General features: G+C 33.4%; 3 protein-coding genes across 3 annotated transcripts; 1 reads left to right on the forward strand and 2 right to left on the reverse strand.

Moving 5' to 3' along the window:
• The first annotated feature begins 10,078 nt into the window (after nucleotides 1–10,078).
• Nucleotides 10,079–12,371, forward strand: LOC106389181 (DELLA protein RGA1). The gene has a single exon (XM_013829385.3). The coding sequence runs from the start codon at nucleotides 10,142–10,144 to the stop codon at nucleotides 12,029–12,031; it is 1,890 nt and encodes a 629-aa protein (XP_013684839.2). The 5' UTR covers nucleotides 10,079–10,141; the 3' UTR covers nucleotides 12,032–12,371.
• Nucleotides 12,372–14,327: 1,956 nt separating this feature from the next.
• On the reverse strand, nucleotides 14,328–20,602 carry LOC125610038. The gene is made up of 12 exons (XM_048781694.1): nucleotides 20,395–20,602; nucleotides 20,140–20,295; nucleotides 19,980–20,033; nucleotides 19,801–19,884; nucleotides 19,548–19,700; nucleotides 19,320–19,456; nucleotides 19,015–19,136; nucleotides 17,967–18,946; nucleotides 17,350–17,895; nucleotides 17,158–17,245; nucleotides 15,255–17,077; nucleotides 14,328–15,164 (listed from the first exon to the last, which is right to left on the reverse strand). Exons 1-12 carry the CDS (start codon nucleotides 20,600–20,602, stop codon nucleotides 14,590–14,592), a joined length of 4,926 nt encoding a protein of 1,641 aa, XP_048637651.1. The 3' UTR covers nucleotides 14,328–14,589.
• A 710-nt stretch (nucleotides 20,603–21,312) lies between these two features.
• Nucleotides 21,313–24,114, reverse strand: LOC106369378 (replication protein A 70 kDa DNA-binding subunit D-like). The gene is made up of 10 exons (XM_013809541.3): nucleotides 23,963–24,114; nucleotides 23,604–23,868; nucleotides 23,430–23,526; nucleotides 23,220–23,344; nucleotides 23,045–23,129; nucleotides 22,807–22,954; nucleotides 22,532–22,728; nucleotides 22,305–22,428; nucleotides 22,000–22,215; nucleotides 21,313–21,894 (listed from the first exon to the last, which is right to left on the reverse strand). Exons 1-10 carry the CDS (start codon nucleotides 24,101–24,103, stop codon nucleotides 21,697–21,699), a joined length of 1,596 nt encoding a protein of 531 aa, XP_013664995.2. The 5' UTR covers nucleotides 24,104–24,114; the 3' UTR covers nucleotides 21,313–21,696.
• Nucleotides 24,115–27,646: the final 3,532 nt, after the last annotated feature.

The raw sequence follows: 27,646 nt of genomic DNA on the forward strand, positions 1-27,646 counted from the left end.
TGCATGACTTTCGTGCATAATGAATTTACTAGATGATTAGTAGGGTATTATGCCATGGGTATTATGTTATGGTATCATCCCTTTGACGTAACACGCTAGATTATTGTTTTTTATATTGATTTTTTTTCTTTTAGTATATTTCAGAAATATGAAGCGACTTCGACACTTGTCTCGTCGTCGTCCTTCATGGCAGAAACCTTGGCTGTCTCCACGGCCATGACCTTTGCTCTAGATCACGGAATCGATTTCATCTCGCTCTTTTCAAACTCGCAGATCTTAATCAAAACTCTGAATCGGCAGGAGATGAAGCTATAGATTTTTGGAATCCTTTGTGATATCTATCTTCTATCTCTTTCATTTAAAACAATCAAGTTTATCTTTATTCTTAGAGCAGCTAATGTTAGAACTGAAATCTGTGGCCAAACAGACTCTACAGGCCTTGAACTAACTTTAAATTATGAATGAATTCAGTTTGCACAAAAAAAAATGAAATAGTGAAGATGAACTTTACAACATAGTACACTGTACACTCCAGGAGGCAGTCAGAAAGTGTGTGTTTATCTTTTTTTCCTTATAGAGTTGGTTAAATATTTATAAATGAACTCGTAATTCGTGTGTGGTTGATCTTGGTTAAAATTATTTTCAGGCGGAATCCTCAAACAGGTATCGTCGCACATTATCCACACATGCTAAATACTGAAGTGATAAACCATGTCATGAGAAATGATAATGGAGGAAGATAGGGTCAGATCTCGTGATGAAAAGATTCCGAGTCTTATCAAATAGATTTGCGCATGTCACCTTCTCGGGCCGCAATCTATCTACATGTCTCATGTCTGCATGTCGGCAAAACTGCCTTTAATTCATTCATACCCGCTTTCATTACTTTCGCTGTATGTAATAATAATAATACTACTACTTTTTATGATGTAATAAAATTAGTTTTGTTGAGACGACACTGTCATCATCTATGATTAGCCAGTGGAAAAATACAGCGGATATTATTAGTAGCGATAAATCCATACACGAGCCATCCTTTATTCATGTCGGCTTCATGCGTCTTGCACCTGAAGCCAACGAAAGCAAATTTGGTTTTCCTCCTCTTGTTATCTATTTCATGCGTCGTCTTTTTAATGAAGCAAGTTGAAGATGACAGTACAAAAAAGTTATTAATTATTTGGTTTCGACTCGTTTTGAGTTTTAACGTCGCAGATCTCAAATCTTATTAACTCAGAGCACTGTGTCCTCCCTCCCCCCTCTGGGGATCTGGCCAATCGATGCTTCACATTTCTCCTTTTTTTTGTTGTAATTCACATTTTTTTCTTTTTAACCTTTCACGTGTAGTATTCATGTAACGTACATTAATCAATTACAATGTCTATTAGTTTATAATAGATTATACATATACTTAGAGTCGTGTGTCTATCGGGAAACGAAGTTTTGAGATGTGAATGTGAAGTTCACATGGGCATTGTTTGTTCCGACTTCTGCATAGATTCTATGAATTGGAACTTCTTGGAAATTATGGATAGTACTAGCTTTTTGTAAATTCTAAAATGGTAAAATAATCAGGTACACAAAAATTTTAATGTTTTCTTTTTGATAAAAGAAAATGTAGGGTTGGTTTTCCCAATATGTATTCTTATTAGTATTATTTATTAATTGTTTAATCTGGTTTAACTTTATCAATCAATTTATTAGCATCAATACTATTATAATGGAAGAAGTCCTAAAAAATCTACTTATGTAAGGTTGTTGAACCTTTTCCTTTTAACCTACAAATTAAACTAAATATATCTAAACTATTAATATGTCATATTTTCTATTTTTCTCTTATATCATATTGTTAATTATCCTATTTTTGTGGAACCATTATTTTCAAAAAATATCCTAATAATAATGCCTATTATCTAGGATTAATATTTTGAATCGTTACTAAATTAGTGATTACATACCTTACGATTTCAAATATGATAAAACACTACTTTATTAAATAAATTTGACATATCCACTTCGATTCATGCATAAGAGCCCATCGAACTGGTATATGCAAATCATGCATTGATCTTTTCTTCCACCTACAAATAATAAAACACGAACAACCAACTTTAGAGCTGCAACATTAAATTTTTTTTTTTTGTAACTTAAAATGTTATTAGTAATCATTCGAATTGTCATATAAGAAAGTTTTATGACAAAATTAAACAATACTTTTAGTATACACAAATCAGTAGAAATTTTTTTTAGCCACATATGTTATTATTTAACATATAATTACTCAAAATTATAGTATAACAATGTACTACAATAGTATGACTATAACCCATCAGAATCATATATATCGAATTTGACCACATGATATATTATTTTTTAAGAAATTAAATTAATTTATTTGAGACCACGGGTTTGTTTTTTTTTTTAACTTTGTTAGATTCAAATCATTTTTTATAAAAACTACTTCCAATAATAGTGGACTCTTGGAGTTTTTACCGGATTATATCAGATTTTTAATTAACATTTTTTAAAATCCGAACCAGATTAATATACTGGGTACCGGGTATACTGTTTGATCACGGTTTCAAATCAGATAGGAAAACGCTTCTTAAAATTCAAACATCATAACAAAAAACTCTTAAATTATTTTTATAATAAAATTTTATAAATTCATGCAAATTTTACCAAAATTGTCAACAAACAAATATACTCGTGCTTTGAAAACGGGTCCAAAAAGTAGTACATTTGAAATTGAATATAGATAAAAATAATATATATTGATGGTTATAATTGTGATACAAATATGTAACAATAGAAACTCATTTTCAATTTAAAATAAGCAACTCATATTGTTACTACATTTCAATATTGAAAACACATTATTCTTCAATATAGAATATACATATATATATATATATATATATACTATTAAGTCACACATAATCTTTAAATCTACTTCGAATAAATATCATATTTTGATTTTTTTTTTAAAAAACATAAATTTGTAAGATTTGAAACAAAAGATAAAAGTAGTTTTCCAATCAATATTAGATCAAGAGGTGAAAAAACAAACTCGCACTTTTAAGTGCGGGTTAAAATATAGTTGTATCTTTTAAATGTTAAACAACCCACTTAATTAAACAAAATTGCTCAAAATGATCACAAACTGTAAGATAATGTCAGTGAAATTAATATTTCATTGATTTTATTAGTCTTTATATCGCAATAATGCTAAAAGTCGCACCAAGACATGCACAATAGTAATGCCCATTTTAAATATAGGTCCGTCCTCTTTATCTTTTGATTTAAAGTTTTCATGAAAACAAATCAAAATTTGGATAATTGTCCGATTTGATTAAACAACAATAAGTAATGCCATCTAAAATTTTATTATTTTCTTGGACCTTTTTAACATTCAATAATAATTCTTTCATGTGGGATCACTTTTGAATGTGTTATTTCCATATTATTTTTCAGCAGTTTTCGATTAAAATACGTTATAGTAATTGCTTTCAGTTAACTCCAACTGCATATTGTATGGAACCACTGCCACATGGCATGAAGGCAGAGCGTGCAATTCACCTACGGATCGACGGTGATAATTGAAAGGTGCTCACTTTCATTCTTACACGACACGTATGTGATTTCCAGGCTGTCTAAAGCTTCCGTACATTCACGCGACTTTCTCTCCGTCGAACAACACGCGCCTCCGTTTTAATTTTATTTCATCTAATTATTTTTATTTTCAGTTGTTTTAACTGAGCAGGTTAATCGGTTCCTTTGAGATCGTTCGCTTGTAAATGAATCTCATCTTCAATGCGTAGATCCCTTGTCGGCTTGAGTTTTCTCCGTTACGGTGGCTCACTGTTGAGTCTTTGTTCTATTATCGTGTGATTGAGTAACCTCTCATGGTGATAGGATCTCCGGTGAAGAATCCTCGTCGGCTTGAGGTAGGCTGAGTTTAGTCGCCTCTGTGCTGATCTTTCTATTGTTGTTGCTGGTTTTCATCTCATTGGCCTGTTCCGGTTAGTTTCCGGTGGTTTGTCGATTTGAGATTCCGGCGATAACTTTCCTGTCGTTGAAGCAACGTGATGTTTCCGCTTCTGGACACGTGGGCCTTACGTGCATACGAGCCCAACACGTGTGGGAGCTGCCGTGAAACGATCACCATCTTCCATGGACTTCTTTTGCTGCTGGGCTTTTAGGGTTCCTTGTAAATGTGTACTATGTCCTGTTGGGCCTTTAGTTTGTAATAGTTTCAATAGTTAATAATACTAGTGACAAAAAAAAAAAAAAAAAACTATCGTTTTTCGTAAAGTATATTAGTATTATTTCTTTTTAACCATTTGTGAATTGCAAACATTTTACGGTCCTCCATTTTGTGGTCGAATTGTCTTTTGGTCTTGTTTTTTGACAAAAGTCTTTTGGTCTTGTTCTGTTTTCCCATGCAAACTCTGGTTCACCATTTTGCTTGTTTTGTATCAAATCTAAATTTAACATGTTGATAAAATACTAAATTGACTTTACCAAACTTCAAGATAGATAGTACCATTTGAACATTTTACAAAAAAATAAAAGATAGGAGTAGATAGTATCAGGTAAAATAAATTTGGATTTTGATGTAACCCACAAATAAGATGGAGATTCGAAGTTCACTCGATTGAATGATTAATGCATGTAATTTGGGTTGTTTTCGACTGATATACGTTGTTGTGAGTATTAATGACCGCATCAAGACCAGGGCCCGTGTATTCGAACAAGGGATTACAATCAAACTGTCGCCTTTTTCTTAAGTTCTTAAATGATTAAACGGTTTACACAAGAAAAAAAAATTATATATCTTGATAAGCTTAAGAAAAAACCAACGTTGAGTTGGCCTAGTGGTAAAGGGGTTGCGGCTGTAACTTCCGCCACTTGGGTTCAACTCACGGTGGGAGGGACTATTTACAATGTTTGGATTCCCGGTAAAGAGATGAAAACACCTTTTTTCTTGGCAAAAAAAAATAAGCTTAAGAAAAAAAGGAATAATTCTAATTCTGGAATTCATACAGTTTAGGTGCCGTCCCAACTATGAGTGGTCTCCCTGCCACCTCAAATCAATTGATGGAAATTCACATTTTATTTATTTGTATTTTCTTCAATTATTGTAGCTTTTTGGGTAAGTTTTTAAAATATATATTTTTGTATGCTTTGCTACAAAAACACTAATTTGTTGTGACAGATGATTTGAGACCATTTTCATTTCCTGTCTTCCACCCGAAGGAAAAATCAATGGGAGAACTTGACCAATAAAAGAGAACTAAAAGATATTAGTGTGATTTTTTTTATGGACTGTGTTTTATGATTTGAACTGATAATGTGGTTTCGTAGTAGATTGATTTGGTTAGAGTAAAGTGAAGTAAAAATCAAGAAATGAAACTAAAAATGAGAAAATATAAGAAAGAAAAAGTGAAAAATGGAGTAAATAGTGTTACTCTAGCTAAACTAAAAAAAATAAAAAAATGTATTTTTCTGTTAAAACAGTAGCTAGAGTAAACATGAAAAAAATATTTTCTATCTGATTGATAATATTTTAGTTAAAACTATAATAACTTAGAAGTTAGAATAAATATATATTCTATGGTAAACATACAGTCACTTTTACCGAAAAAAGACATACTTCACAAAAAGAAAACATACAGTCTCACAAAAAAAAAAAAATTACATCCACACAGTCACCCCCTTAGTGGTTTTCTATATTCAAAACGATTTTGACAAATTACTAGCCGTAAACAATACTGGTCAAAACACACATATCACTTCCAAATATCCTCACCCCTTCCTCCCACACCCCTCCCAAAAAAAAAACTCTGGTAAGAACCAAGATGTTGTATAATTCTAAAACTAGATTTTAACCCGCACATGAGTAGAAATTTTTTTCAATTTATAAATGTATTTGATATTATTACAATAATATTATTGTTTATATTTCTTAACCATCATTATTAATATATAGTGGTATGCTTAATGTATTTTACTTTGTTATTAAAATTACTTACTAATATACTTTTGAGTTAGGTATAATAAAATAACAATACGAAATAATCAAATAGATAACCTCCTTTAAAATATGTTGTTTCTTTAATTTATATATTTTACTATAATACATTTTTTAAATTTATTTATTTATATTGTAGAAAAGAAATATCTTTAAGATAATCTATATTTACATGTTGTGTTAAAAAAATATACTTTAACATATATTATTTTATGGGATTAATAAGTAAAAACATTGTTTTGCTTAAATAATATAACCCTATTATTTTAGTAAATTTTATACATAGTATCATCTATCATATTATTTTAGTAAATTTTATTGATATATGATATTTTTGGATGTTATGATATTAAGTTTTCTTTTTATTTTAAATTATGATTTCATAATATTAGATTGCTTTAATTTTTACAACATATATAGTTTATTTTTACATGGTGCATTTCAAAAAGTTATTCTTTATTATCTATGATTTTATGTTTTGTAAAATTTGAATTATTATCTTTTTGAGTTTGAATATTTATTTTCAAAGTTTTATATTTTGTCAAGAAAAAATTGAAAAATTACACTACTATTTTTAGGTTTGGATGATTGCATGAGTTTGAATTTTTTATGTTACTATATTAATATATTATTTTATAAAAAAATATTTGAATTTTTGGTAATAGTTGATAAATTTTTGTCAACAGATTTTGTTATAATTATAAAATATTATAATTAAAAATTGATTTTTCATTAATTTTTTAATGAATTACTAAAATTTCATAGTTTTCTAATAACATATTTTTAAATAGTATATGAACTAAAGATAATATATAGTTGAGAGTTTCAAAATAAATAAAAAGATATATAGTTGTAGATATAAAAGTTTAGCATATGTTAATAACTTTATTTTTGTATAAAAATATTATATAGTTTATGAATTTTAGTCTATTTTAATGTTGAGTGGTAATTTATTTAAATGAAAAAATTTAGAAAAATAAAAATTGTTAATTTACCTATTTGTTATAATTTTCATATTTAATTCATATAACATTTCTATTTTTATATAATACATAATATAATTATAGAATTTATTAAAATACTATATGATTTTTATTTTCTTGTTTTATAATAAAATTTTAGTTAACATTGATTTATAACAATATTATATTACTAATTACGAAATTGATTAATATTTTATTTTATAAAAATATTTATATTTTAAGTAAATTTTTTTAGATTCTTTTTCTACAAATATTTTATAATTAAAAAAATCAAATTTATATTTAGTTTAATATTAATGTAAATAATCAAATATGTCATATTAGTTAATTCTTTGAATGGTTGTACTATAACTTGTTAATAGTATATAAAATTAGGAGTTTAAATTAAGAGATTAGATTATGATTAAATGATGAAATATCAACATAATCACTATTTCGATAAAACCAAACTACTAAATTAAATGAATTACTGAAATATATTAATATGAAAACGTATAATTGGCAAACTTAGCAACTGATTTTGATACTATTCCCAGAATGGATGTTAATTTTTTAAAAATATCTGAATATAAATTAGGTGGACCTGATCATAATAGCTATAAGTTTATCTGTATAGCGATTTTCGTAAGAGAGTATAAATTTAACCCAAATTTGAAGCAAATAAAAATACTAAAGCATCTGAACAAATAAGAAAGTGACGTGACATTATTACATGTAACGATGAAGTTAAAAAGGATAGAGATGAAAAAAAGGACCAAGCAAGTGGACCCGTGAAAACGGCCGTCAACGGAAGCAGACTCAGGGCCTACCGTTTAGATCTATGAAAATAGGACACGTGTTTTTTACATGAATTGTGGAGACCACAAATTGAACGGCGTTCAGTTAATGAAAGCTATACCGTTGAAGGGTGGGACCTGTTACACGTGGAGGCATCATGTGCTGTCAGTTCGAGTTTGCCGAAGGGTACGAATACATCTTTAATAAATTCTATTTTTAACAGCTGATAATGAAACAGGCCGTTATTAACGGCGTTAAGCAAAGAACGGAAACCTCTTTTTTAGTTTCTCATGAATGATTTGACATTGACGTACGCGGCCGTTTTGCTTAAAACCGGGTTTTATTGTGGCACGATGGGTTCTAAGTCCGGTTTAGGGTATAAATGGTAAAAACAGTTCAAGTGTTCCAAATCAAATAGATCCTGCAAATCATCAAACGGAACAAATGCTGAACAAGTGGATTATACAGAAAAAATATAAATCAAGCAGATAAAGTAATTTATTATAAATTATGAATGACAAAAACAGTTTAAAACTACGAATTATATATTGAAACAATAAAAACTACATCAAAATATCAAAACAAATATTTCAAATATTGTAAAATCGACCGAAATGCCTGTAGAATTTTGCATAAGATACTTGCACTTCTTCTATTTTCATTCTAGTTGATCAAGTTTTCCTTTGGAAATCTAGTAGGTTACACTAATATTAAACCCTTGGTTGAACTTATCACTGCGATACTTTTTACTTATGGGTATATGATTTTTAAAATGGTAATTGATTATGAAAATTAGTTGATTTTATAACTAACAAACTTCGTAGATTAAATAATTGCATGTATATGTAGATATTAAGATCATCTACAATATGTTTTATCATTTTTTATTCTAAAATAGAACTATATAAACAGAATGAAGTTTACTCCAATATAAATGATAATTTCTAATTATAGAGTAAAAGTAGAAAATCGCTATTTCTTCTTCTATTTATAGAGAAAATAGCAAATTTAGTAAACATAGCATTGGACTAGAGTAAATTTTTTTATTGAAACATTTATAAAAATGAGTTAGAGATGTTTGAATTAAATAGTTCTGGTGAAAAAGCTAGATAGCTTCTTGTTGTCTTCTTAATTTTTAAAAATTGATGTTATATTATATTTAGACTAACAGTAATGGTAGATTAGCATGTTCACAACTAAAATAAAAAATATGTCTACTTAGAACTTTTCATGTAAAAAAATAGCCCAGACAAGTGGTAGTTATTTTAACTATACGCATTTTAGAAATTAGAGAATAATTATAGGCCTAGTTCACTTCAAAGGTTAAAAACGACTCGAAAATTGAAACACCTAGGTCTGATGACTTTCCAAAACCCAACTACAGAATCTTTTTTAGAGATGAATTTCTATAATTACTGGATATATATATAGTATGAACATTAGTACTGTTGCTTAGAGTTTATGTGAATTATAACAAAAAATTACTATGGTTTTTTTCTGATCGCACGCATTTGCAGATTGTTTTCGATGGCTGGGGTTAGCAAAATTGCAGTAAAAAGTACACAAAAGAAATCTATTAAACTCATTATTATGGAGTTTAAAAATACTCCTACTAAGTTTGTAGCATTTCTTGTTCAAAAGCCTGTCTGTGTGTGTTGTTTTAGTATTTTTAACCCCAAGACATGGTTGGTCGAATTACTACTACCATCGAACCTGGGAACTTAAACAGTGTATCATGAACTCAGTTGTGCTTTTTAATTATCCACTGGAAAAGCATCTTCAGTTCTCCATCAAAAGAATCAACTAAAAAGCCCTAAATCTGTATTTTAAAGTTTTTACTAAAGCTTAATGATTCTCAGTCTTCTTACTTACTTTTAAACACTATATAAAATATCGATTTAAATACAACAATATAGTACATCCACGATATTTTTACTAGTCAAGATCTTGTGACTTAAATTTGACATCTGAGCTACCAATGATAGCATAATAAATGAAAAGTAACTAATCTTCTTCAAAAATGGAGTTAAACTGGAGTAAATTTTATTTTTCTGTGACACCGTTTATGGTTTATTTTACCCAACTATGTTAAAGTTATGCTGTACCACAAAGTTAAATATTTGTGTATTCTCAACCTTATCGGTTTCGAGGTGTAGACGTTGGCCCTCCTCTGGTACATGATTCATCGGCTGTCGAGCCCATCAGCACCACTCTTTTATTTCTTTAAATAAATATCTTCAATTTCTCAGGTAAATAAAAAATGTACATCAATTATTTTTAGTATATTATTATTAATTCGTATGATCATTGAAGTGGTAGTCGCAGTGAAAAACAAAGCAATCCCCACCCAATGCTCGATTGCTTAAGATTCTTCACCTTATTAGTCACATGCTCCTCCTCTTCTTCCTCCCCCAAAAAAAAACTCAAAAAGCAAACCCTAGATCCAAGACCACAACCCAGAACAAAACCAGACCGATCTGAGAGATTAACTATCTTAACCAGATCAGAAATGAAGAGAGATCTTCACCACTTCCAAGGTCCCAACCACGGGACATCAATCGCCGGTTCTTCCACTTCTTCCCCTGCGGTGTTTGGTAAAGACAAGATGATGATGGTCAAAGAAGAAGAAGACGACGAGCTTCTAGGAGTCTTGGGTTACAAGGTTAGGTCTTCGGAGATGGCCGAGGTTGCGTTGAAACTCGAGCAGCTTGAGACGATGATGGGTAACGCTCAAGAAGACGGTTTAGCTCACCTCGCGACGGATACTGTTCATTACAACCCCGCTGAGCTTTACTCGTGGCTTGATAACATGCTCACGGAGCTTAACCCACCCGCTGCAACGACCGGATCTAACGCTTTGAACCCGGAGATTAATAATAATAATAATAACAACTCGTTTTTCACCGGAGGCGACCTCAAAGCGATTCCTGGAAACGCGGTTTGTCGCAGATCTAATCAGTTCGCGTTTGCGGTTGATTCGTTGAGTAATAAGCGTTTGAAACCATGCTCGAGCCCTGATTCGATGGTTACATCTCCATCACCTGCTGGAGTTATAGGAACGACGGTTACAACCACAACAACCGTGACCGAGTCAACTCGTCCTTTAATCCTGGTCGACTCGCAGGACAACGGAGTGCGTCTAGTCCACGCGCTTATGGCCTGCGCTGAAGCCGTGCAGAGCAGCAACTTGACTCTAGCGGAGGCTCTCGTTAAGCAGATTGGTTTCTTAGCCGTCTCTCAAGCCGGAGCCATGAGGAAAGTCGCCACGTACTTCGCCGAAGCTCTCGCGCGGAGGATCTACCGCCTCTCTCCGCCGCTGACGCAGATCGATCACTCTTTATCCGATACTCTCCAGATGCACTTCTACGAGACTTGCCCTTACCTCAAGTTCGCTCACTTCACGGCGAATCAGGCGATTCTCGAGGCTTTCGAAGGGAAGAAGAGAGTCCACGTCATCGATTTCTCGATGAACCAAGGGCTTCAGTGGCCCGCGCTTATGCAAGCCCTCGCGTTGAGGGAAGGAGGTCCTCCGAGTTTCAGGTTAACCGGAATTGGTCCTCCCGCGGCGGATAACTCCGATCATCTCCACGAAGTTGGATGTAAGTTGGCTCAGCTCGCGGAGGCGATTCACGTCGAGTTTGAGTATCGTGGCTTCGTTGCGAATAGCTTAGCCGATCTCGACGCGTCGATGCTTGAGCTTAGACCGAGTGAAACCGAAGCTGTGGCGGTTAACTCTGTTTTCGAGCTTCACAAGCTTCTAGGCCGTACCGGTGGGATAGAGAAAGTCTTCGGCGTTGTGAAACAGATTAAACCGGTGATTTTCACGGTTGTTGAGCAAGAATCGAATCATAACGGTCCGGTTTTCTTAGACCGGTTTACTGAATCGCTGCATTATTATTCGACGTTGTTTGATTCTTTGGAAGGTGCTCCGAGTAGCCAAGATAAAGTTATGTCGGAAGTTTATTTAGGGAAACAGATTTGCAATCTGGTGGCTTGCGAAGGTCCGGACCGTGTTGAGAGACACGAGACGCTGAGTCAGTGGTCGAACCGGTTCGGTTCGTCCGGTTTTGCGCCGGCGCATCTCGGGTCTAACGCGTTTAAGCAAGCGAGTACGCTTTTGGCTTTGTTTAATGGAGGCGAAGGTTATCGTGTGGAGGAGAATAATGGGTGTTTGATGTTGAGTTGGCACACTCGACCGCTCATAACCACCTCCGCTTGGAAGCTCTCGGCGGTGCACTGAGTTGGCTCGATGTCGACGATGGTGGTATTGGTGATTTGACTCGAAGTCGACTGTGGTTGTGTGGTGAGTTGACTCGCAGCCGACGGTGTTGGTAAGGTGGAGTTAGCTCGGTTATTTGGGCTTTAAATCAGTGGACCGGTGATGACATATGTTCGGACCAGACCCAAGCCGAGCTGGATCGAACCGTTTTACCTTTTATTTATTTAGTTTCACCTGTTTAAAATTTTTATATCGTTTTGTTAGGTCATTTTAATATATGCTTTTTGGGGATAAGTCAATATGCAGAGTATGTATTTACTAAATATTATATATTTTATAATAAACCTAAGTTTGTTCACAATTTAATTGTAAAACTAGATTTTGACCCGCGCTTTCAAAGCGCGGGTTTATTTTTTTTTTTTTTTTCAATTGACAAATATTTAGTAAATGTCACATTTTGATATATTTGTGATTTATTTTATAAAAGACTTAAAAATTTTATCTTTATTTATCGTATTTCATTTTAAATGACTATTTATGTTTAAAAAATTAAACTTTATTTTTTTAATGAATTAAGTTGGTTAAGTTTTATGCTTTCAAAGCGCGGGTTAAGTTTAAGTTTCCAATAGTCATTTATGCTTTCAAAGCGCGGGTTAAGTTTCCATAAACGGAATATTCTATAAACGGATTTTTTTTAATAAATATCATATTTTAATATATTTGTGTTTTATTTTATATAACTTTTTTTATCTTTTTCTTTATCATGTTTCATTTTAAATAAAACATTTATATTCACAAAACTAAACTTTATTTTTTTGTGCATCAAAATTTGTATAACTTTAATAAATATATTTTATTATCTTGTTTATTTATTTTTGTAAAAATATTTTGTATAATTTAAACTGTTCCTAAATTAGTATATTATTTTTAATAAATATATATTTTTCCTGAAAAAAAAATGCAACTATTTTATAAATGCTTGAATTATATTCAGAAAAGAATATACAAAAAAAAATTTCTGCTGATTTTTTGTTTATTGTACAAAATATTAACAATAGTTGAATAATAAATTATTTTTGAAATTGGTATTAGTGCCCTTGTTAAAATATTTCACCGACCAAATAGGTGGTCAGGGACGGACACATCTATGTTTAAAGAAAAAAAAAACAGAAAAGGAAAGAAGAACAAATCCGTCGACGCTTCTTTCCCCATCCATGGCGATTGAAAGAAAAAAATAGAAAGAAACAAATCGACGCTTCATCCCCATCCATGGCGATTAAAGGTTCAGAAATCAATATCATTACCGGTAAAGCAGTAACGATGGCTTGAAGATCTTCAACGATGAGGGTAACAAATCTGATTTGGAAACAAAATCAAACCGTTGGTTGGAAACTCGTAAGATCCACCAAGGACTTCTCGTATTCCTTTCTCTTTCGGTTATTTTTTCAATCTTTTGTTCTTCAGATTATATAGATCGTTTTCGATGAAGATCTAAAGAAATATTTGGTAACTGTTTTGCATGTCAGATCCGAAAGCTTCAGTTCTATTTCCGTTGTTTGATATTTGGGTTTCAATTTGGCCGAGTGATAATCAGATTTGAAAGAAAATTAAACGGTAAGTATAATTTAAGTTTTTAATCATTTGGTAAAAGTTAATCTCAGATTTGTAGTCACCAAATATATGCATGAAACATTTTTCGGATATTTTTTTGCAGGTGAGATTGGAATGGTTTCCAAGAATCCGACGAAGTTCTGAAGCGGGTGAAAATCTGATCAATTAAAATTGATTCGACAACATCTCTGCCTAAATAAAAGCCAAGTAACTGTCCCAATAAAGCGTAAGATTGTTTTGACAAAGTCTAATTTCTGATGAAGTATTATTGACGACTTTAGAATCTGTGTTTAAAAGTATGTTTATTAAAAATGGGTTATTTGTTTCTTTCTTTTCAGGAACAATGTACTCTCAGAGAAAATAAAATATTCGAAATACAGCGATCATAGAGATGTCATCTGTCTATGGACAACAACTTGCGGGTCAAAATCAAAGATAAGTTCCTTCCTGAAAGTTTTTCTTCTCTTACATTAATACAAAAGTGTAACTTACATATAAATATAGGTTGATTAGTTACAGATTTATTGACATGGGACATACATGAGAAACTTTAGGTGTTTTATATTTGAGTCCGCTGACTAAAAAGTTTAACAATTCTTGACCTGGTCGTGCAGTTAAAAGTTGAAGACACAGATTAATTCAGCTGAAGGACCATGGGACAAATACATAGGGTCAATCTGGTGCGAACCAATAAGTAAGTGCATTTTAGAAGGATCAAATTGTATAGATTAGATTGCGAACTGATACTGGTAGTTAGGATAAAAACCGGAGATTGTTTGATGAATGCTGATTGAATTGTGGTGTTTTTTTTGTCTGTTTGATGGACTGTTTGAATTGTTCAAATTCCTACAATATCCTTAATGTAAAAAACTCATTTGAAACAAATTGTTTTGCTTAAAAGTAAATAAATAGCAGTATCAAATTGGAAGTAGTATAACTTGTCCTGAGAAACAAATGCAAAACGAAAATCAAAGATTCGAGAATATCTCTTTGAATACCACATTCATTGTTTGACGCTGAGGCTTGCCTTCAGGGTCGACAATCAAAATCTTCAGTCCTTTTTTAGAAGTCACTCTAGAAATAGCCACATATAGCTGCCCATGAGAGAAAACAGGTCTCGGTAGAAACAAACCAACCTCCGAAAGTGATTGACCTTGGCTTTTATTGATTGTTATAGCAAATGCCACAGCAATAGGTAGTTGTCTCCTCCTCATCTTGAACGGCAGTTTTTTATCAGAAGGTGTTATTGAGAGTCTAGGAAGAAAAACAGTGTGACCGACCTTTTCCCCTGTAATGACTTTAGCCTGTATCATGAAGTCATACATTTCTGTAATCTGGAGTCTAGTACCGTTCATTAGTCCCCCTATAGGATCAATGTTTCTAAGCAACATCACAGGACACCCAATCTTCAATCTGAGACTATGGTTAGGTAAACCAGATGCCTTGATTTTGTTCAGAAAATCTGGAGTAAGAGCTTGGTCATTCTTTGAAAACCTGTCTGAAGAGTCTATAGAATCAGAGCTCAAATAGAACTTTTCCTCACCTGCATTGACAACGAAAATTTTAATTTATAACAAACAAATCGTTCATTGAGAAGTCAGTAATCTAAACAAAAACATATCTACAAACGAACCTGGCAGCTTGTCCAACATATGCTGATTAATCATGTTCACATCTTCATTAGTAGGACAAAGTATTGCTCTTTCTTGAAAAAACTTAGGTTCTCTATGCTGCAGTAAAGAAACAGCATCCCCATACACCGCTTTGCTTATAGAATCTATTGGATCATCAGCATCAAGAATCAAAAACTCATCTGGAATAGTGATTAGAGCTTCGCCATCGTTTCCATCACCAATTTTTCCATCTCCAACATCTAAAATCCACTGCGAAAACTCTTGTAATTCTTTTGCATCTTCAGGTGTGAGATCATTTGACATCAGCCTCATGTTCTTTGTTAGCTCTAAAACTTTTACATGCTTCCAGAGATAAGAAGAATTAAGTGACTCCATAACTATTTCCGGCCTTCCAGCTCCGTGAATAACTGGCAGTACTTGTCTAAAATCTCCACCCAAGACAACTACTTTCCCGGCAAATGGTCTGTTATCTTTGTTTCCAATGATATCTGCCATGCTTCTATCCAAAGATTCAAAACAGTGCTTACTCATCATTGGAGCTTCGTCCCAGATGATAAGAGAGGCTGCTTTCACCAAATCCGCCTGATCAGTTCCTGGTACCAGATTGCAATAAGAAAACTCATCTGGGTTTATAGGAATCCCGAATCTAGAATGTGCTGTTCTTCCTCCTGGTAGCAATAGAGAAGCTATTCCACTTGATGCCACATTCAGACAGATTTCACCCCTCATTCTGATAGCAGCAGAAAGCAGCTTCCACAAGAAGGTTTTTCCAGTTCCACCAAACCCATAAACAAAAAACACACCTCCTTTCTTAGTAAAAACAGCATCGGTAATCTCATCATAGATTTTCCTTTGCTCATCAGTGAGTTTTGGAAAGTCACGATCATGATCAGCTTTTAACTCCTCCCGGTTGTAACTGAGCTCATCCATAATCAGCACGTTTTCATTAATGATGTCTGGGATTGGCTGTGGCATAGAGGTCCAGTTAGCCAATGAAGTTCCATTACTTTTTAAAATCTTTTCGATCTCTATAAGGGCTGCTTCTTTTTTTTCTTCATCCGACAAACAAAGATCTGCATGTGTCACAAGTTCAAAATCGTTTAAGTGGTATTTTAGTAACCGAATCGACGCAATCAGACTCAAATAAGAACATATATTACCTGGTCGATGCAGTTGCTGTCTTCGTTTATATTGAATGTCCTCAGAAAGGAATTCCCAAGTTTTCTCCCACACCTCTTCAGGCTTTGACAAAGTACCAGACATTAACATGATCACAAATGCATGGCGCATGTATGATGCCGAACCAGTAAAACTTGTCCTCACAAGCTCATCAATATATTCTTGATCATCTTCAAGTAGCCCTCTTGCAAAACATGTCTCTTTATATGTTTCATAAACAAAACCGTTGAAAGTTCTTATGTCCTTATCCTCAAACGGACCTTTAACAATGTTTAGCAAGACACGCATGTAGTAAGCTTCTTCTATCTTACGTGGTGCATAATTGATTCTCCCAATACTAAATCCTTTCTTTCTATCATAAAACTTCTTCTCCTTTTTATTCCAAGTAAACATTGTTGGAATCTCAGCTAAAGTCAGAGTCCGAGCAACTTCACTAACCTTGCACAATTCGAACCAGCCCATAAACATAGTATTTTCAATGAGCTTTCGGCTGGTCACTTTTTCGTATGTGTCATCATCCTTAAAAACAATGATCTGTTTTCCTGGTAGGTGGAATTGTATTCTCTCAACTGGAGTTGATCTATAATGTATTGGGAACTGAAAGATCCTCCATCCACCTTCACTTGCAGATACATATCTGTAAATAAATTAGTCATAGATGTTTACTTTTAAATATTTCAAAAATCAAAATATAAGCATTAACAGAGTCGAGAAAATTTGCACCTGCAGTTAAAAAAGTCTTTGATCTCATTTTTATTCTCTTCTTTTGAAGCTGTATTTGTGCAAGTCTCAGAATTAGGCGCAGTCACATCTGAAAAACATTAAAGCAAATCCGTTAGTAGAGGATACAATGTCGTCGAAAAATACACACTACTCACAGCAGTTAAATAATAACTTCTAATGCACGTTAATCACCTGCTGGCACAGAACTATTTTCTTTCGACGAACCATTATCCGGAGGTTCAACAGCAACAGTAACACGATCCTGCCCTTTATTAATATACTTGAATAAGTATTTTACAGCACCATTCTGATTGCACCATTCCACATTAATGTGAGCTCGATAACGAAGAGACAACTCCTTGTTATAAGGGATGACATGGGTGTTGTCACACTTGAATCCTTTTTTCTCTATAAATCCATTCCCCTCTTTCCTTCTTCTATAAACTGGAAATCCTTCCTTGTTCACAAATGTTTTTTCAACATGTGTCTTAGGATACTGCTTTGAACATTGCCCATTTTCCATGCACGGAGAGTTCACATTAACAGCTCCACAAGGACCATGGATCATCATGTCCTTAACCACTTCATAAAGCTCTGGCTCTTTTTCTTTATCTGGAATTTCGGCTGAGATGATTTTGTCAATGTCATCGTTTGTTCTAATCTTGGAATTAGGATGCATGAATAACAGAATGTGTGCATGGGGTAGGCCACGTTTCTGGAACTCAATCGTATACATTGCTGAAAAAAAAAATAGACTGATAAATTTCAGACCAAAAACAGGAATGGTGAAATTGTACTGAATAACTCACCCGAAGATGTCTTCCCCAAAAGTTGTTTATCTGTTAAATCTGTCATGAGAGATTCCAATTTGATTTTAAAGATTCTGGAGAGAATCTCTGGCCTATCTTCAGCACTAAGCTTTCTGGGTTGTAGATGCCTGGTGATCTCCGGCCATTTAGGATTGCACGTAAATGTTATAAAGTAATCAGGAAACCCAAAATATTTACAGATCGCCATGGCATCTAAATACATATTCTTCATGTATCTTGCTCCTCCCGTAAACGATGCTGGTAGCACAAATCGACTCCCTTGCTCATGCATATCTGTTTTGCCAGAGTTTTCAGCTTGTTGGATAGAGTCATAGCTGTCCGATCTGAGACTTTTCTGGTTCATTCTAAGATAAAACAGCCTGTTCGCCTCAATTGTTGTATAACCATCGACCAAAAATTGCTGAAACAATCTCCTCGAATGGAGAAGAGTATGACACTCATTCTCTCTTTCTTGTAAACGAAACGCATACCATTGTCTCATGCTGAGTGCCTTCCTCTTTAGCTTTGCTGTTGCCTCCGTTTCCCTCTTTTGAATCCCAAGTCTGAACCCATCTTCACCATAAGTAAAGATTAGAGGATATTGAAGAGCCAGATAAGCAGGGTGAATTTCACTAATCCTCTTAAGCCATCCCGTCTGTTTCTCTTGCAAAACAATATCTCTTTTATCCATGTCCAAATTGAAATCTCCAGGAATTAGTGCAGCTACTTCAGATGCGGTAGGAGTATCATATGTTCTTCCATCTTTCTCTCGACTACTAATGATACGCATATGAAATGTCTGGTCAGGATTAGTGTCAAATCGATCACGTGCTGATCTAAATTGATGGACATAGGGGTTGCACTCGTCTAGCATAGCCGTTAGTGCCTGTATAACTTTTTTCCTAAGTTCTTCTTTCCTTGCTTTTTCAGTTGATTTCTTGTATTTCCTGAGAAAAAATATAAACACGAGGTCGTCCAGATTAGTTCAAACTCATTTATGGTGGAAAATCATATCGCAAACTGGTTAAACTAAGAATCAAAAAATTACCCGATAATACCAGATCGATTGCCTATCTCATTTTCTGTGTCAACAATATAAAGCTGACCAAACTTGGGTTCACCGTTTGGTGGCTTTAGACTACCCATCAAATGGTAGTTCTCTCCTTGAAGCTGAAACATTTGAGGGCCAATACCTTTTTTAACAGAGCGGTCCACTTTCCCACCAAGAGATGTAAATGAGAAAACCATGTTGATAACTCTAATATTCTCACGAAAATATCGACTCATTTCATCATCCTCTGTCAAAAATCTTTTCAATATGGCTGGGGATTCTTTTAACAGTGGCAGCTGTACCTGACCGTGCCCACAACACAGTGAAAATTTAGGTTTACGGGTAGATCTCTTCCTGTTTATGCGCTCACCATACCACATTATAGCCCCACAATGCTCACATTTATGGGTTGCATCACCTTCGTCGATGTATACTGCCTCTGGAAAAAACATGAACCAAACTAATTGGTAAATTATAGGCAAGCACAGTCAATATAACGAATTAAACTTTAAAATAAAAATTTTGCCTACTGTTTTTCCCCTTCGAAGAAGTTTTCCTTTTGGAGGGTCCAACTGTGTCTGATTCTTTTGAGAACATGTCAAAATCCACATTTGATTCAGACTCCATGTCACTTTCTTCACTGCTGCAATCATAATGTTGTTCTCCTTCGACTTCATATGCACCTTTTATTTTAAAAATTCCATGTTAAGTTCTTTCGCTATTCTGAATTTTTTAACATTAAAGAACATTAAACTATCGATAGGATTCGTGCGTATTGATTACCCTCGTAATCATGATATATAGAGTCATCATTTTCTTCACTCGAGTATCCATCAACATGAAGGCCAACTCCTTCTGTTTCTGTTGCTATAAAATAAAGCAAGACGGATGTATAAATTCCTCAAAACAATGTAAACATATTCCTTGAATTCAATACGCCCTAGATAACATAAACTACATACCATGTACTGTTTTTGCTTTTTTTCCTGAGGCAACAGCTTTTCCTTTTCCTTTTTCTGAAAACAAACAGATTTTATAAATTATGCAGTAATAATGTTATGATCTTGATAACTTCCCAAGGTTTATCAGAAAAATAAACAGATTTACACAAATAATAATCACCTTTAGCTGTTAATCTGGACTTAGATGATTCAAACGTAGATGGTAGAACCTCTTGTTGTGTCTGTGTCCTTACAGAAGGACTGACATTGGTCGTATCAGATAGAGGTATAGAGCTTGTAGGAAAAGAAGTTGGTGGTGTGTGAAGGTTAGAACGGGCTGGACAATCACATCAGAACGACAATTTAAGAACAAATAAACTGCCAAGAGCAATACAACACGTAGTCACTCAAAGCACTGAAATAGCATAGGACTTACATGAGAAAGAATCGTTCTTTCTTAGCCTCTTAGCAGATTCACATGGGTTTCCTTTGACTTGGTAATCTTTTTTAGATCCGGTAGGCGTAGTCGTTGAATGAATTCTTGTATTCGCTATAGTTCTCTCATCATGCGTTGCAGTTAGATAAGATTGTCGTGTCTGTGTGGTTCCAGAAGGAACTTGATTGGTAATATCAGATAACACCATTAGTTCTCCTTCAATGGAATTGGTTGTTCTCTTCCTCTTATAACAAAGACGTTGAGCTACTGAGCGTGAACTTAACGTAATGGGTGGTATCTGTGAGTACGCTTGGGCTGAATTGATAGTGCTTTGAGTAGACACGATGTTTGCTTGTGCTTTGTCAAGTATGAATTTGAAGATGTGAGTACGCTTGGGCTGAATTCAAAAGACACAAATCCAATATCTTTAAAAACATAGGCTAAGGATGACTTACACAAGATAGCTGAATTCTCGGTTGGAGCAATAGTTTCATTGTTTTTTGTACTCTGTTCTCTCTTAATGGTAGATCCAGTTGGTACTGTCTTTTTGGTTGTATCTTTCATCGTTCTCTGAAATAAAATAGACTCTGCGTTATTCTATTGTTAAGATTGAAGAATAATTAGTTAGGGAATATAGGATACAATCTTGTTACTGGATTGCCCTTGCAAGTTTATTTATTGTCTTTATTAGTTATGGTTACAAAATAAACTATAAATATTGAATTACCTTTGTGAGTATAAGGCGTTTTTTTTTTAACAATTCATAAAAAATAATTCCTAACCATCATCAACTTTGATCTTCCAGCTTCATCGGTTTACTTAAGGTGCTACCAATCAGTTGATGATTTGGACATGGGAACAATGGAATCTCCCTCATAGATACGCCCAAATAGAAGAACTCCACACGATAAAGTAAGCCCATTCTTAAAACCATAGCAAATGCATTATAGGTATGAAACTGATTGGTAGTTAGGGAACACAGTGGATTGCAATACATAGATTTTTGGAGGTTAGTTATGTAACTGATATTGGTACATAGGGAACATAGTCGATTGCGATAGTTAGCTTAGACAGCAAGCAATGCTATATAATAAATATAGAAATTTAAAAATTAAAGGAAAAAAGGCAAAGAAATTATCTGAAGCATACTTTATTATAATAAGTTTAACCAAAAACATAACCATTAATAAAAAACCAAAACCAAACAATTATTAAAAAAAAAACCAAAACATGAAATTGCTTCAGAAATAAGAAAACAAATAAAACCAAAAAAAAAAAAACATAAACTTCAGCCTCGCAGATTTAGGTCTTCTTGCCTGCTTCAAGATCCAAATCACTCATCTTCTCCACCTTGATAGTTTTTAAGCGAAGGTTCTTTGAAGTCGAAGTGATATCGCGTGGAGGGTCTGACCATGCTCCCTTTCTCTTCGTGGATGGTGTGGTGGATGGTGTGGACAAACATTCAATGTGTTCTTCATTGTCAAGGAGATTGACAGAGTTCTGAAAAATAAGAAACATAAACTTTAGCAAGTCTCAGTATTAATACAACAAATGCATTAAAATTAATAATACTGCACATCACTGAATATAAGAATACAGTCAAACCTCTTCTCCACTTGTAAGAGCTAGATCTTGATCAGACTCAGAACTCTCAACATTGGCTGACTCATTGAAAACAATTTGGCTTTGACGGTAGATTTTTCCAACCTTGTAAATCTCAGATCCATACAAAACATGTTCCTTTTCCACAGAAATTCCAAAGGTGAAAGTCTTTCCAACAACAGATAGGATGGCGTCAGGTAAATCTGTAGGATCCTCAAGCTAGATGACAAAAAGACCAAATCAGAATATATTAGAAATAATTCAAGTATCTCGAAAATAACTCAAAATATACACTATGTAAAGCATACCTCATCAAATGATCCATTCAAAAGAGTCGCAGCCGATTCGACAATCATTCCCTTGGCAATTTGGTCAAGTAACATCAGTTTTGTTTCTCCTGTGTCATCCTTAACAATCAAATGGAGCTTAAACCTACAATCAAAACATCAGTAAGCAAAATTGCGTAAATGAGAGACTGATTAGGAATGAGTCAAATACATGCGGTTTGAATATAAAAATGTTTTAAATTTCTCACCTTGGTGACACACTTGAAACATTCTCTTTGCACACCTCACACCACCAGAGATGTGTAGTGACCTCCTTTCCATGAATTGTCTTAACTAAAGTTCCCACTTTCACTACCTTTTTGTTGCATGTGCAGCAACCAAAGTAATACCATCCCCAATCCGAGTCAATAGCATAGACTTCGCACTCGACCAAGCACTTCTCCACCTAGTAAATTAGGTAGTTTTAAAATATAATTGAATCACTATAAGAAACAAAGAACCTCAATAAAAAATGAAGGCTCACCTGAGTGGATTCAAGAAGTCCATGGATGGTTCTCTTGGGAAAGAGCATCCATTTGTCACGCTTGTCTTGGATACTTTTCACCTCTTCCAAATCAAGTATCTCATCACGACCCTCACAAATGGCGAGGGGTTTAACCTCATCAACAAACCTAACAAAGTGTTATAACCAAATAAGATAAAAGAGTACTCCAGAATTACATGTATAGACAGTAAGTATTATTAAAGTAATGAAACCCTACATTTGTTTGAAAGCTGCAGTTTCTGCTATGTCAGGATTAATCAAGAGCAGTGATGCCTCAAAAGCATTGGTGATTTGGAGTTCACCTGAAGATTTTTTCAAAGTAAATAAATATTATAAGACGTTCCTTACAAACTTTATTATAAAGTCATTACTATATTGAAATAAACTTATACCTCTAAATCTCCCGATCTTTGCAAACCTTATTAGACAAATGGGCTTCCCTTCTTCGTCTTTACTACACCCCTCGTAGAGGATCTCCGCAAATTTACCCCACAGACAGCAGGGAACACGAGCATCACTATGATTAATATAAAGAAAAACATCAGCAGCACCAATTTAACTTGAGTATCTCAATAAAAAAAAATTTGTTCAGGAATACAAACTTCATGTCGCGAAGGGTAAACTCTATTTTCATCCTTGGCTTGCCTGAGACTTGAATAGTTTCAAGATCTCCCAAGTCCACAACTTGACCAATCACATCTGGAAAAAAAAAAACATCAATAAATATACAGAGGCCACGAGAGTAAAACAAATTAGAAGAATGCGCAAATAATTACCAATGAGAAAACATGTTTTGAGTGATCCACCCAAAACAGTCTGGAAGTCCACCAAGCTCAGAAACATGTCTTCGTTGATCAGAGGAGACCTTGTGATTGCCGTATTCTGAATGATGCTCATTTTGAAGGGATGATCGGTTGCTCGGTACATGCCAGTTGAAGGACTGAGGGTGAAATTCTGGATGTGCCTCCATGCTCCAACAGGAAGAAGGCGGCCTTTACTCTCCATGTAAGTTCGCTTGCAAGAGGCATGTATTTTACATCCCTAGTTCAGGTTGAAAAAAAAAAGTTAGTGAACAAACGTAAAGCTACATATTACGCTAAACAACAAATAACCAACTACTTATTAGAACACTCACAGCTTCATCGGATAGCACCATCTCGAGGGTGTCCCCGTGCACTGGGTTGTACTGCTTCCAAGAGTGCAGAACCTTCACATGTACTTTCCAGCCACTTTTGTAGGGTTTCACATCTTTCAAAGGGGTCACTTTCATTGCCATTGCGGTAGACATTTTTTTTTGATTGCGAATGTAGTTGTGAGTAAATGTGAGAAAGCTTAGGCATGTTGTAGGTGTTTATATAGCAGTAGGTTAATCGATGGTTCTAAATGTCTGGTAAAAAAATATCTCTCGTATATTCTTAGTTCTCTATAGGAAACAGTTAGAGTATTGATCAAGAAAATATATTTAGAGATCGTTAATGTCTGGTTGTTTACATATCTTAACAATATTTACAATTCTGTTGGTTTAAAAATCTTTTTTAACATAAACGAATTAAATGAAACAAATATTTGGGTAGTTATTACGTATGCTTCATGGGCAAGCTAGTATATTCTGATTCATTAAAGGATAAATCGTTAGCTTCATGGGCAAGCTAGTATATTGTGATTCACAAAAGGGAAAATCGTAAGAGGATTTATATAGTTAAGATTTTAAATATTTGTTACATATCTTCCTAATATGTGCTTGCCGTGGGCCATTTAGACAAAAGTGTAAGGAGAATTTCGATTGGGCTAACAATCAAGGTTGGGCCATATTAAAAACTCAGAAAAAAACGTGTTGTACGTAATTCACGCATTTACCCTTTTTTAATCTTTGAAATGTAAGGAAACACTAAAAAAGGAGATGCCCCTAAGGTAATTATGAAAAAGGATCCTGCTTTAATAGTATAGATGACAAAATAAATGGCCGAAAAAAATCTGTTAACTTCACAATGTGTGAACAGTAAATCAATTCTCCTAGCTAGTGATATTAGATATTTATAACTTGTTAATGAGTTTTAAATGTAAAGTTGATAAAGAAAAAGGAATGAGAGCGAGATATATTTATTAATTACAAAGAGTGCTAACTACTAAGCACTGTTTTTAAACCCGGACCGAACCGGTGATCAGAAGTGGTTGAACCATAAACCGAAAATAATCCGAGTTTGGTTAATGTTAAAACCCAACTAAAACCAAACCAGTTAAAAATCCTTATCGAACAGTCAAAAACTCCGAAACCGGCGATCCAATGAACCGGCCAAATCCTGGTTCGTATATAAGCCAAAATTTTGCTAATGAAACAATTAATTTTTTATTCTTTTAAAGTAAAAATAAGATTGATTAAATATTAATAAAGTATCGTCTCTCGTTTTTTTTGTCGTTTCTACAACTCATAAATTATAAAATTCACAAAATTTAGTATTCACGTCGAGACATTTTTTTGTCACTTTGTTTTAATTTTATTTCATAATCACTTATTTTGAAGATTTAAATAATTGAAATATTTACGTTTGTGAAATTTGTATTTCAAAATATAACTTTACCTAATGTGTATATAATTTTTTCTAAAAAGGTGATGAAGATTTAGAGTGATAAGATTGGCGAATAAAATTTAAATATGCTTTTCATATTGATTTTAGATTTTAATTGTTATTTTAATTTTTTTTTTACACATTATGGCTATTTAAACATTTTATTTGATATGATCTATTTTTGAAGAATATGCATATTATTTATAAAATATCATTAAATTTAGTTTAATCTAAGTAAACCCGATCGAATCTGGTTTAGACCCGATCGAACCATAATGATTTATGACTCAAACAAATTTTGGTTCGCTAACCGGTCCGGTTTTAAAAACACTGCTACTAAAGGATACTTTCGTAAAAAAAAACTTATTGGAATTTTATTAATGTAGTGTTTGATGTAGCGATTTTTTTTTTGCTTACATATGATTAATTTCTAATTGGCTCTGGTCGCAATACCATATTTCATGTCTGTTCATTGAATATTTTTAACAGTAGTATTAATTAGATCTACAAAACAACAATTGGATCCGATGTTTTTAATTTTTATAATGTAAAAACAATTTTTTTGCATGGCTCTGTACCTTATTAACTTGGTTCCTTTTCTTTTTATATACAAAGAATAAACAAAGTTAATATTAAGATCTGTTTATGTGTTCTGCCTGCCTACATCTACATGTATCTTTTAGAAATCTAAAATCTGGTAGATACATAGTTTATGTTGAAAGTACATAATATTATATTAAACCGCCGGAACAATTGAAAAGATAAGACGTGATTATAATTATTTAAAATGTGACGACGCATTATGAGTCGATGTTCTTAAAATATACTCAAAATGTTGCGAGTTATTTTTGTTAGGTATATGATTAGTAAAGTAAGACTCCAGAAATTAGTAAATGCCCACACGCCAGCCAGTTTCAAAAGGATTGAACCAACGCATATCATTATTTCAAAAATTAGTTGCACAATAATCTCTATTAACGATGAATAATACTATAAAAGCCGATATAACTTTCACTGATGTTGTGTTGTGTTATTAATCTTATCTTTTCAAAATACAATAATTTATTTCAGTTTGATACGAAGGAAGGTCCCACATGCATGAAATGTTTCTAACCACACCAAGTTGCCAACTTGCATGTGTGCAAATTCTCTTCTGACCCCCATCGAGTTCTCCTTTTCACAGTTTTTTTCTCTCTTTCTTCTTCTATCACATCGAGTTCCATTATTATATTACAAGGTCTATATATTAATCGATCATTGTCCTCTCGAATATTTAATCGCAGTACTTTATTATAATTTTAAATACGTCTAACCATATAGAAACATTGAATTTCTGCACTGCCTGCAAGATTCGATATTTTTTTCACAACTTTTATAATAGTGCGAATCGAATTTGCATTTCCCATATTCTCTACTATTACTTTTGGCAGCTAACACAATGCTTTCTTGCACCCAAATCAAATCCCTTTACTAGTTTTAAAACTCAGGTATTATTTTGTCAGCTAAGAAAGTGTATTTGATTGTGAATTACTAATTTTCAGACTCAATACTGATAAAAAGTATTCTTTATTGGTATAGCTTACTATTAAAACAGTGCATGATTAATGATTACATAAAATAGTCGGACCGGACCTAAAGTATAACATTAAGTATAATTATTTTAGATAATCCCATTTATCTATTTCAAGATCGGGTACACAATTATATATTTCTAGTTCTGTATAGCTTCCCTAGTTTACACTAAAATGCTCGACTCTGCATTAAAAAGTTATATATATTCCTTTGTATCACGTCAGAATTGTATTTGGGAAAGTAGGCGGACCAGATTATATGATGCTAAGTCGTTTTCATTGTTTTACTTCGATTTATATATCAAACGAGGCACTGAAAATCAAACCGAAATTATATTACTCACCTTTATATTTATATGTTTTTTGTCAACTTAGATTTCTAACTTTTTGAGACCACGATATTATAAGGTTACATTTATACAAAACTTTATAACATGGTGAGATGGCTTAATTACATGTGAACACATTCCAGGCTTTATATATCCCAAATTCCCAACAAACGTTATTTATTTTAAAGAAATTTATCAGTGTTTGGAAAACTATCAAAATACCATCATATTTTTCTAACTTTGACGACATGGTTCTTTCTGTAAGAGAGATCTTTTTAGAGAATGTAAAACCTCTAAATAGTTATGAAAAAGTTAAATAAAAAAGATAAGCAGTGAAGCAATAGTTAAATGA

This window comes from Brassica napus, chromosome A6, assembly GCF_020379485.1.
Source record: "Brassica napus cultivar Da-Ae chromosome A6, Da-Ae, whole genome shotgun sequence".
NCBI classification, from domain to species: domain Eukaryota; kingdom Viridiplantae; phylum Streptophyta; class Magnoliopsida; order Brassicales; family Brassicaceae; genus Brassica; species Brassica napus.